Here is a 12690-nt window from a genome sequence, read left to right as displayed (position 1 = left end):
AAGATTCATAAAGAGGTCCCAAAACAACTGTCACATAAATTATAAATATGCCATGCAAATCATCAACAAAGTGACAATATTAAATTATTTTACACCTTTATTTTGTATGCCTGCCATTTTCAATTCAGTACTTCATTCCTGATACCAGTACATATTTATTTAAAAAAAGATCTATAATGTCCCATTAAAACTTGTTCCCAGACACTAGATGGCAGTGTCCTTAATAATGACTTGAGCTGTTCCCGATGTATCGTCTCTATGGCAACTCCTCAGTTCCTGTTATTCTTTCCGGGTGCAGGTCAGTGCTGATGCAGTTCTGAGAGCTATAAACAAACTCGAGGAGAGCGGAGGATGGAGTGAGGTAAGTTATACAGTTCAGCTGGATAATGCTCTGAGATAGAAAAATAAAAGTGCAATCAGCATACTGTTGTACTGAATGGGGATTTGTGAGTGCTTATTAGTAAATACTAATACTGAAGTGTCACAAATACACCAGGAATCAGTATATAATGAGCTAATACTGCAGGGACAGCAGCTGGTAAAGCATAAGTTCTCACTGAGCTGTTTATTTATTGTGTAAATAGGAGGGGGTAGCAATGACCTGTGTTTTATACTCTATAGTTGTAACACCTATATCCTGTTACCAGGGAAACACAGGGATATAAAAGTGCAAAAAGAAACTCTTCTAATATATTATCACTTTTTTATTGCACTATTGCTTGTATATAACTGTGTTTAAAGGGACATGAAACCCAATTTGTTTTCTTTCATAATTTTGAGAGCATATAATTTTAAACAACTTTCCAACTTCTATTATTTAATTTGCTTCATTCTATTGATATCATTTCTTGAAAAGCATAGGCTCAGTGGCTGCAGATAGATGCCTCCATCCATGTTCATTGTTATTTCTTCAACAGAGGATATCTAAAGAATGAAGCAAATTAGCTAATAGAAGTAAATTGGAATGTTGTTTAAAATTGTATTCTCTAGCTGAATCATGAAAGAAAAATTGTGGGTTTTGTGTCCCTTTAACCTCTACAAAGGTGTTAAAGGGACACTGTACCCAAAATTTTGCTTTTGTGATTCAGATTGAGCATGAAAATTTAAGCAACTTTCTAATTTACTCCTATTATCACATTTTCTTCATTCTCTTGGTATCTTTATTTGAAATGCAAGAATGTAAGTTTAGATGCCGGCCCATTTTTGGTGAACAACCTGGGTTGTCCTTGATGATTGGTGGATAAATCCATCCACCAATAAAAAAAAGTGCTGTCCAGAGTACTGAACCCAAAAAAAAAGCTTAGATGCCTTTTTTTTCAAATAATGATAGCAAGAGAACGAAGAACAATTGATAATAGGAGTAAATTAGAAAGTTGCTTAAAATTGCATGCTCTTTCTGAATTACAAAAGAAAAAATTTGGGTACAGTGTCCCTTTAAGCACATTGTTAAAGGGACAGTGTACTATTATTTTATCTTCTCTTTTATATGTTCCCAAATATCCATTTTACTTGCTAGAGTGTAATAAGTTGTTTACAAATAGCTCATTTACTTTTTTGTTTTCTCATTTGAAATTTTATTTTTGCCTGTTGAATTCACCATCTATACTAAAAAGTTTAATATGTAAATATTGGCTATAGAGCGCTATGTAAACAAGAGTAAGCAAAAAAATACACTACTACTTGTGTGTGTGGAAGGGAGGGTGAGATACTAAACAGCTCAGTTTCAGTTGTTCACTCAATTTGTGTATAGAGAGTGATAAGATAAGGATCTCCCTTTAACTCAGTCCATTTTAATGGGTTGTGGTTTAAAATTGCATAACTAGATATTTAATATACAAAACCTAAAGAAATAAGTTCCCATACATTTTATATTCTACAGCTGCTGTAACAAGTTATTGGTAACACATTAAGGGGAAACAATTTTACAGTACACTAGCCCTTTAAAGTCGGCACCAGAGCAGCAATGCACTACTGGGAGGTAGCTGAATACATCTGGTGAGCCAATGACAAGCTATACATTGTGTAGCCACTAATATATTAATGTGCTTTTCAACAAAGAAAATCAAATTTATATTAAAACTGAAACTAAAAGTGTGTTAAAATAATATGCTCTGTCCAAATAATGAGTCTAATATTGAATTTCCTGTTCTTTAAAGAAAATGGACACTTCAAGTTGTATGTGAAAAAGTAACAGAACCGTGAGAAAAATGAAGAAAAAACTACAGAAGTTGCAGATACAATGTGGAAGTATAAATAAACTTTAAAAAAAAAGGAAGATCTGAAGAAAATAATCTACTGTTACAAAACCCTGTATTTATAAATAATCTATTTTTACCAGAAACCAACAAACTTTATAAATAGTTATTTTTGTTACATAAAGGAATTCTTGCTGCTATAAATAAAGTTTTATTTTCAAACATAAAATGGGATTCGTTTGTGGGCGTTGTATTACTTGTGCTCCAGATGACGCTGTAGTGAGAAATAGAGACGGCTGACACAAAAATAAAGAGACATCAGTAGCAATTTGGACTTCCCCTTCCACATTTCCTAAATATACACAGCACAGCGGGTTTAATTGTAACTTTATTTTGTATAAGTTTATAAAGATGGGAAGAAAAAAGAAAACGCTGCACGACTACGCTGCGGAATTCACTGATCTGGCAGTTAAAAGACATTTATTGGAGCATAAGGATTCAGGAGAGACATCTGTGATTGAAACTCTGTATTGTAAATCTTGTGAACTGCCAATGCGGGTGAGAAGGGATCGTATTATGGAGCACCTGTCTTCAGGAAGGCACTATAGAAATCAGCGTCTGATTAAGCAACATGGTAGCAGACCCTCTCTTCTCCTGTAAGTACTTTTTATAGTGTATGTAGTTACTCCTGCAAAGGGATTAAACACATAGTTAAAGCCTGCCCAGGAGCAGCATTGCATTACTGGGAGCTAGCTGAACACATCTGGTGAGCCAATGATGAGCCAAATGTGTGTAGACACCGGCTAGCTACTAGTTGAGCATTGCTGCTCCTGATCCTTGTTAGGTATGATTTTCAATGAAGGATACTAAGAGAATAAAGCAAATGATAGAAGTAAATTGGAAAGTTGTATTGAAGGGTAGTTACATATTTTTTCAACAAAGGATTTAAAAAGAACAAAGTAAATTTGATCATAGAAGTGCATTTAAAAGTATCCTTAAAGGGACATGAAACCCAAGGTTTTCCCGTTTGTGATTCAGATAGAACATGCCATTTTAAACAACTTCCCTTTTTACTTATTTTATCTAATTTGTTCTCTTGGTATCCTGTATTGAAAAGCTTATCTAGATAGGCTCAGGAGCTGGGAACTAGCTGCCATTTGCCATTGGCTTATCAATATGTTCAGATTGCTGCTCCTTCAATAAAGGATTACACAAGATTGATGCAAAATTGATAATAAAAGTAAATTGGAAAGTTGTTTAAAAATGTCTGTTCTCTCTGAATCATGAAAGAAAATAAGTAAGTTTAATGTCCCTTTAAAATTGGATGCTGTACTTGAATTATACAAGTATCATTTTGACTTTCTTATACCTTTTAAAGAACATGAAACACCAATTTTTTTCTTCTTCATGATTTAGGAAGAACGTACAATTTTAAGCAACTTTCCAGTTTACTTCTAGTATCAAATTTGCTTCATTCTCTTGGTATCATTTGTTGAAAGAGCAGCAATGCACTACTGGTTTCTAACTGAACACAAAGGTGAGCGAATGACTATCGGTATATATATATATATGTAGCCACCAATCAGCAGCTAGAACCTAGGTTCTTTGCTGCTCCTGAACTTACCTAGATAAACCGTTCAGCAAAGGATAACAAGAGAAGGAAGCAAATTTAATAATAGAAGTAAATGTGGAAGTTGTTTAAAATTGTCTGCTCTGACTAAATCAGGACTGTGTAATTATGACTTTACTGTCCCTTTAAGACAGCCATATGTGAGTCAGTACACATATTGCAGGTTTGAACATACCAGAGGGTCATGTGACTCATTGTTGAAATGTCCTAAATTATATTCAAATTAATAACCTAGAATTTCCCAAATCCCAGAACCACTGGCTAGGAGTGCATAAATGTGACCTGAGTGTAATACACAGTGCACAGCACATGACAACATTTAGCTAATATTTGTTTTTTAATTTGTTGTTGCGCAAATTATCATGAAATCAATTTATGTTAATCTGTGCAATTGATTTGTGCTTTGGGCAAAGTAAACGGACAATAAAATCACATTTTTATGATTCCGACAGACCATGCATTTTTGAATCACTTTCAAATATACTTCTATTATCAAAATTGATTTGTTCTCTTGATATCCTTAGTTGAAGGAGCAGCTATGCACTACTGGGAACTAGCTGAACACATATGAGGAACCAATGACAAGGTGTTTATGTGCAGGCACCAATCAGCAGCTAGCTCCCAGTAATGCACTGCTGCTTCTGAGCCTACCTAGGTATCCTTTTCAACCAAGGATACAAAGAGAACTAAGCAAATTAGATAAAAGAAGTAAATTGGAAAGTTGTTTAAAATCTCATGCTATGTCTGAGTCATGAAAGAAAAATGTTGGGTTTCATGTCCCTTTAACCCTTTGAGTGCTAATGACGGCTCTGAGCCGTCACAGAGTTTCTCACTCTGGTGCTAATGACGGCTCAGAGCCATCATGAGCACTCTCCCACCTTGAGGGAGATCTGGGGGCTCCTAACTGCTCCTACCCCGGCGATCGTGCCTGTAGAGTGACGGGCATCGCCGGGGCTTCACGTGATGCACGGTGACGTCACCGCGCAACTTTATTTATACTTAACAATGTTAAGGAGGAGGGGGCATGCTGCTTAGAAGCCTGTATCTCAGGCATCTAAGAAGCTACAGACCCCCAAGACACACTGTTGGAAAGGTAATCGCATAACCTTTCTAACAGTGTAAGTATTGGGGGTCTGTAAAAAAAACAAAAAAAAAAGTTAATTTTTTTTTCAAAAATTAAAAAAACTTAGAAATTATTAGCACCCAGGTGGGAAAGTGCTTAGCACTCAAAGGGTTAAGTAACATTTATAAATGTCAAAATCTGTTATAATTTTGCAAAGTATTAACCTGCCCCCACCGACTGGCAACATTTTCCGTGGCGAACACTGCAGTAGCTTGTTATTTTGTGTATTCTGCTTGTGTTTGTCTCTGCCACTGTCTGCTAAGACTTTTTTTTTTCCCTTTAACAATACTGTGGTTTTGTTTATCTGAGACTTTATTAAAAAACCTTGTTTCAGAATCACTCAAGGCTAAAAGTTTGCCCTTGCCTACGTTTAAGTTTACACTCAAACAGGCAAAAAAGTTCCGGTTTTAAAGGGACAGTAAACACTTTGTAATTACAAGACATCTCTGTTGTGTTGCTATAGAATGAATTGATAATACAATAGTTTTATAAAACCAAAAAAAAAAAAAAATTAGCATCCCTTTTACTGTGGTTATTTTTCAATAGCCAAACTGCACCGATCAATTTCCTTATTTGGAGGAGCCAATCTGGGCTTTAGTCCACAAACAACAAAGCTAGCATCTGTCGTAAACCTTAGTATAAAGTGAATTGTTTTGCAGTTGTTATCTGATAAAGTCAATTAGGGACAGATATGTAGCACGGTTATCATTGAGAAGTCAGCAGGTGCATTCCAAGTTCTGGGAATTAGAAATGTCTGAATTTTCAGAGCAAATGTATATTAAAAGGGAGCAAAATAAGTGATTAACATATGTTGCAAAGTTGTTTCATTATACATAAACATTTTATATAAAAATGTAAAGGTGTGTACTCTCCCTTTTAATTGTCTCTTAATGGAAGTTTAAAGGCTAAAGGGACATCATTAAACACTAAATAAATGCCAGATAGAATGATGCAATCAAAGAAAAGATTAGTCTGAGGATAACATGTAGATGTATTTTTTAAAGTTTAATTTTGTTGTTTAAATATTAACAAAATAAGTGTAAAGTTGTAGTGTCTATTAAACAATGGGAGCTGCCATGTTGTAACTTAGGTTACCTTCTCTGCTCTAGCCAATTAGAGACAGTTATAAATAGGTCACTAGAGTGTGCAGCCAATGGCTGTGTGGAATATAACAGTGTTCTGCACTTCAATTTCTAACAGGAACTGAAAAGCTCACAATTTCAGAATGGAATTACAGGAAAAGGGGACAAAATAAATAATGAAAGTATATTGTAGAGTTTTTTTATATACACAATTTATAACTTTATATTAACATCTCAAAGTGTTTATTGTCCCTTTTTAAAGGGATTTGAAACACCTTGTAACTACACCATTTTTCTGCACTATTCCAAATGATTAGCTTTACAGCAGAGACTAAACTGTATTAAAACAGATTAAAACCTTGTTTGCTGGAACTGTTTTTCAGTTGTCAAATACCAGCCACCACATTCATTATATGGAAGGGCAATCAGGACTTGAGTGTGGAGGCGACAGGGATCTTCACTGTCATTGTGTTAACAAAATCTTAATTGTTTGGATTCAACAGAAATAAGATGAATTTTAAATTAGGGAGAGACATTTGTCAGGGTTAGGCTTGTGAAACCTGCCATTAGCGCTTCAAGTATTCAGGGCTGGCAAAATCCACAATTTTCAATTTACTGGAAAAGGGGGCAAAATAAATAAATACATTTAATTGCAAAGTTGTTTTTAGTATGCACAATTATTTTATTTTATTGCAATTTCAGAATGTTTACTGTCACTTTAAATTGTATCCACTCCCCCATCACATTGCATAGAAAAATGACCACTACCTTATACAGGAGCTTTAATTCCAGTCTTTTTTTTTGGGTGATCGTAGTTGTTTTGTTTCATTACAAAGAAGGAAGAATCCAGGATTTGTATCTGCTTTTTGTGTTTGAGTGATAACCATATAATCTTGGTCCTCCCTGGTAGTAATACCTACCGGTGAAAACCCCTCGCCAAAGGGGCGTGGACAGAACTGTCCACTCCCCTAGTCAACTGTATATAGGTTACTCCCAGACAGTACCACCTCCTCCTAGTTCTGTCCAACCACTTAGGTGGGCAGAGTCCCACCTAAGTGGTTAGACATAACTAGGAGAAGTTGTTTTTGTTTCAGTCCGGGAAGCATTCGTTTTGAATTCAGTCTTCCCTCTGTGAGGTATTTACTTACCGCTTTGAGCACTCTGGCTAATCCTTTTCCCTTGTGGCACTGAATGGCGGTGGAAGCTTTGTGGGGACCCCCATCTTTACCATGATGTCATCATGGCACAACGTCAAGGGGGCTATGTCTGAGGGCTGCATCTGGTGTGCGCATTGCTCATCTTTAAAAGCCTCAAAGTGGGCCAAACCCAAATTTTTTTTCTTTGATGATTCAGAGCATGCAATTTTAAGCAACTTTCTAGTTTACTCCTATTATTATTTTTGTTCATTCACTTGCTATCTTTATTTAAAAAGCAGGAATTGAAAGCTTTGGAGACGGCCTATTTTAGGTAGCCACCAATAAGCAAGCATAACCCAGGTTCTGAACCAAAAATGGGCCGGCTAATAAGCTTTACATTCCTGCTTTTTAAATAAAGATAGCAAGAGAATGAAGAAAATTGTTAATGGAAGTAAACTAGAAAGTTGCTTAAAATTGCTGCTGTATCTGAATCACTAGAGACAAAAATGTATTAGTTTAAATGCTGGCTTGTTTTTGTTTTTTACTATAGCCTCAGCCTAAGCTCACCTGTTCCCTTTGTTCAAACGTCTGTTGGCAAGATAAAAAGTTATGTTTAACTTGCAGTTAGCTAGGTTCTAGCTGCTGATTGGTAGCTGCTTATATATACCGATTGTCATTGGCTCACTCTTGTGTTCAGTTAGAAACCAATAGTGCATTGCTGCTCCTTCAACAAATGATACCAATAGAATGAAACACATTTGATAATAGAAGTAAATTGGAAAGTTGTTTAAAATTGTATGTTCTACCTAAATCAGGCAATTTTGGGGGGTTTTATGTTCCTTTAACCTTTTTCACATGGTCGTTATGGGCTTGTTTCGTTTTTAAAACGATGCCGTTGTGTGCTTTAGCTGTCTGTGAACTATTTCAAGAGCTGCAGATTTTAATCTTTGGCTTCATTTTACTCCCATGCTCCTTTTAAATCACCTTTTTAATTAGCTAGGGAGCGTTTAGGAGACGCACCCTATTTGATTTACTTCTTTTTGCACTTGAATAAAAACAATTGAGACTAAAGCTTTTGAAGTTCACAGATGTTTTATGCTATTTCATTAACATTTCTAAGTACAAGATATATTATTTGCATTTCTCTTTTTTGTTTTAATAGTCTTTAACTTTTGTTTTTTTTGTTTTTTAAAAAGTACCTGCTTCCATCAGGGAGTCATTGCATTTACTGCCTATTTTGAAATAAAATGGATACTAAACCCAAATTTACACCCACCAATCAGCAAGCGCAGATATAGCATGTAATTTTAAGCAACTTTCTAGTTTACTCCTATGATCAAATTTTCTTCGTTCTCTTGGTATCTTTAGTTAAAAAAGCTGGAATGTAAGCTTAAGAGCCGGCCCATTTTTGGCTCAGCACCTGGCTACATTTAGACACCAATCATCAAGCGCTACCCAGGTCTGAACCAAAAATGGGCCGGCTTGTAAGCTTACATTCCAGCTTTTTAAAATAAAGATACTAAGAAAACAAAGAAAAATTGGTAATAGGAGTAAATTAGAAAGTTGCTTAAAATTGCATACTCTATCTGAATCATGAAAGTTTAATTTTCACTATACTATCCCTTTAAAATAAGAAATGTTTCACATTAATAATACAAGACATAAATTTGTTTTAAATGATTGTAACAGCACTGAAAAATAGTTTAGTTTACAAAACTAGTGTTTTTAATGAATTTTTTATTTTAAGCTAAATAAAATCTGCTTTTTTTTACAGGCCAAGAAAGTCAGAATTTAGGTACTTTTTATATAGAATTACTTTATGAGTAAGTTTTGAAGGTAACAGCCTAGTTTGTGGTCTGATCTAAAGGGGAATCAGACTGATATACTACAGAAAAGCTCTACTCTGTGAAAAGCATTACTGGGCTAAAAAGAAGCTGCACCCAGGTGCTAAATTGCCATAGAACAGGCTAACAATGGTATTGAGTTCCTGTGAGTGCACTTCTCTATGTGTGTATTCAGTCTCCCTAAGGGAAAAAGGGGCAACCAGACTTGGACTCCTTGCTCAGAGTGCTTAGAGGAATATGGCTTCACCTCACTGAGGAGGCCCAATGAAGGCCTAAACGATCGTCTGGGGTTGCTGTGTTCCTTGTTCAGAGAGGAATTGCCTGGTATTTTGGCACTGGACTGACCGTAATAGGCGGGATCAGACTGATATACTGACCGTGATAGGCGGGATCAGACTGATATACTGACCGTGATAGGCGGGATCAGACTGATATACTGACCGTGATAGGCGGGATCAGACTGATATACTGACCGTGATAGGCGGGATCAGACTGATATACTGACCGTGATAGGCAGGATCAGACTGATATACTGACCGTGATAGGCGGGATCAGACTGATATACTGACCGTGATAGGCGGGATCAGACTGATATACTGACCGTGATAGGCGGGATCAGACTGATATACTGACCGTGATAGGCGGGATCAGACTGATATACTACAGGAAAGTTCTACTCTGTGAAAGGCATTACTGGGCTAAAAGAAGCTGCACCCAGGTGGTAAATCGCCATAGAACAGGCTAACAGTAGTATTTAGCCAGTTGTTCGTTCCTGTGAGTGTGCTTCGCTCTGTATGTATTTAGTCTCCCTATTGTAATTTAAGGTACAGGACATTCTCTCTAGTCACATTATTACTTTGAGGTAATAACAGACCTGTCTCACACAAGCTGTGTTTCAGTTGCAACACTAAACCTGCCTAGATACACAGTCAAGGGTTTCACTTCTATAAGTTTATTTTCCTTTTCAATTTCAAGATTGAGATTCTCTGACCCAAACTAGAGGCAAGAGAAGTGGTTTTCCATTTCGGCTCTTCCTGTTTAACAATCCTATCTACTTGTTCAGGAGCATTCCAGAGGTGGATCTATGGCTTCTAGTGTCTATTGTCATATTCCACAATATATGTTTTTTTCCCCCAGATGTTCAAGCTCTAGAATTGGGAGTTCACTCTGATCTATGTGTTTCACTGTTTTCTCTCATTCCTTATCTACTGAAGATAATCCTGAAGGAAACTAAACATTTTTATAATCCTTCCGTTTTCTCCTGTTAAGTGTGGTCAGTCCACAGGTCATCATTACTTCTGGGATATTATCTCCTCCCCAACAGGAAGTGCAAGAGGATTCACCCAGCAGAGCTGCTATATAGCTCCTCCCCTCTACGTCACCTCCAGTCATTCTCTTGCACCCAACGAATAGATAGGATGTGTGAGAGGACTATGGTGATTATACTTAGTTTCATACCTTCAATCAAAAGTTTGTTATTTTATAATAGCACCGGAGTGTGTTATTCCTTCTCTGGTAGAATTTGAAGAAGAATCTACCTGAGTTTTTCTATGATTTTATCCGGCGTAGTTAAGATCATATTGCTGTTTCTCGGCCATCTGAGGAGAGGTAAACTTCAGATCAGGGGACAGCGGGCAGATTAATCTGCAAAGAGGTATGTAGCAGCTTATTATTTTCTGACAATGGAATTGATGAGAAAATTCTGCCATACCGATATAATGTAAACTCAGCCTTAAATGCAGTAGCAGCAACTGGTATCAGGCTGTCATGTATGTATATTTTACACTTCAGTATTCTGGGGAATGGCACTTCACTGGATTTATACTGTATACATAAGACTTTAGCCTAATTTGCAGGGACTAGCAACAGGCTTTTTAATAACACTTAATTTATTTAATGTTAAACGTTTTTTGCTGGCATGTAAAATCGTTTAATTTTCTGAGGTACTGGGTGAAAAAATGTTTTGGGCACTGTTTTTTTCCACTTGGCAGTCGTTTTATTTAATTTATGACAGTTTACTGATCTCTCTCACTGTTGTGTGTGAGGGGGAGGGGCCTTTTTTTCAGTCAGAAGTTTATTGTCTTCCCTGCATGATCCGGTTCATCTCTACAGAACTCAGGGGTCTTCAAAACTTGTTTTGAGGGAGGTAATCACTCACAGCAGAGCTGTGAGATTGTAGTTTATTTTTTTTACAAGGATTTGATGCTATAACTGTTATTAATTTTCAACTGTTATAACTTTTTCTGTGCTTCTTATAGGCACAGTACGTTTTCATATTATAGTAAATTACTTGAAAAGTATTTCCAAGTTGCTAGTTTATTTGCTAGTGTGTTAAACATGTCTGATTCAGAGGAAGATATCTGTGCTATATGTGCTAAAGCCAAAGTGGAGCCCAATAGAAATTTATGTACTAACTGCATTGATGCTACTTTAAATAAAAGTCAATCTGTACAAATTGAACATATTTCACCAAACAACGAGGGGAGAGTTATGCCGACTAACTCACCTCACGTGTCAGTACCTGCATCTCCCGCTCGGGAGGTGCGTGATATTGTAGCGCCGAGTACATCTGGGCGGCCATTACAAATCACATTACAGGATATGGCTACTGTTATGACTGAAGTTTTGGCTAAATTACCAGAACTAAGAGGTAAGCGTGATCACTCTGGGGTGAGAACAGAGTGCGCTGATAATATTAGGGCCATGTCAGACACTGCGTCACAATTTGCAGAACATGAGGACGGAGAGCTTCATTCTGCGGGTGACGGTTCTGATCCAAACAGACTGGATTCAGATATTTCAAATGTTAAATTTAAGCTGGAAAACCTCCGTGTATTACTAGGGGAGGTGTTAGCGGCTCTGAATGATTGTAACACAGTTGCAATACCAGAGAAAATGTGTAGGTTGGATAAATATTTTGCAGTACCGTCGAGTACTGACGTTTTTCCTATACCTAAGAGACTTACTGAAATTGTTACTAAGGAGTGGGATAGACCCGGTGTGCCGTTCTCACCCCCTCCGATATTTAGAAAGATGTTTCCAATAGACGCCACCACACGGGACTTATGGCAAACGGTCCCTAAGGTGGAGGGAGCAGTTTCTACTTTAGCTAAGCGTACCACTATCCCGGTGGAGGATAGCTGTGCTTTTTCAGATCCAATGGATAAAAAGTTAGAGGGTTACCTTAAGAAAATGTTTGTTCAACAAGGTTTTATATTGCAACCTCTTGCATGCATTGCGCCTGTCACGGCCGCAGCAGCATTTTGGTTTGAGTCTTTGGAAGAGACACTTGAATCAGCTCCATTAGATGAGATTACACACAAGCTTAAAGCCCTTAAGTTAGCTAACTCATTTATTTCGGATGCCGTAGTACATTTAACTAAACTTACGGCTAAGAATTCCGGATTCGCCATTCAGGCGCGCAGAGCACTGTGGCTAAAATCCTGGTCAGCTGACGTTACTTCTAAATCTAAATTGCTTAATATACCTTTCAAAGGGCAGACCTTATTCGGGCCCGGGTTGAAAGAAATTATCGCTGACATTACAGGAGGTAAAGGCCATGCCCTGCCTCAAGACAGAGCCAAACCTAAGGCTAGACAGTCTAATTTTCGTTCCTTTCGTAATTTCAAAGCAGGAGCAGCATCAACTTCCTCTGCACCAAAACAGGAAGGAGCTGTTGC

At 37.1% G+C, this 12690-nt stretch overlaps 1 protein-coding gene across 1 annotated transcript in view; it reads left to right on the top strand.

The window, feature by feature from the left end:
- The first annotated feature begins 279 nt into the window (after positions 1-279).
- LOC128638427 (myo-inositol 2-dehydrogenase) overlaps positions 280-12690 on the top strand; it is a 94977-nt gene continuing 82566 nt past the window's right edge. The window contains exons 1-2 of the mRNA XM_053690372.1: positions 280-361; positions 2157-2851. Coding sequence (XP_053546347.1) covers positions 2607-2851 — 245 coding nt within the window. The 5' untranslated portion in view covers positions 280-361; positions 2157-2606. The remainder of the gene's footprint in view (positions 362-2156; positions 2852-12690) is intronic.

This window comes from Bombina bombina, chromosome 8, assembly GCF_027579735.1.
Source record: "Bombina bombina isolate aBomBom1 chromosome 8, aBomBom1.pri, whole genome shotgun sequence".
Classification (NCBI taxonomy): domain Eukaryota; kingdom Metazoa; phylum Chordata; class Amphibia; order Anura; family Bombinatoridae; genus Bombina; species Bombina bombina.
The sequence above is the reverse complement of the archived record's forward strand: the minus strand, read 5'-3'. Positions and strand labels throughout refer to the sequence as shown.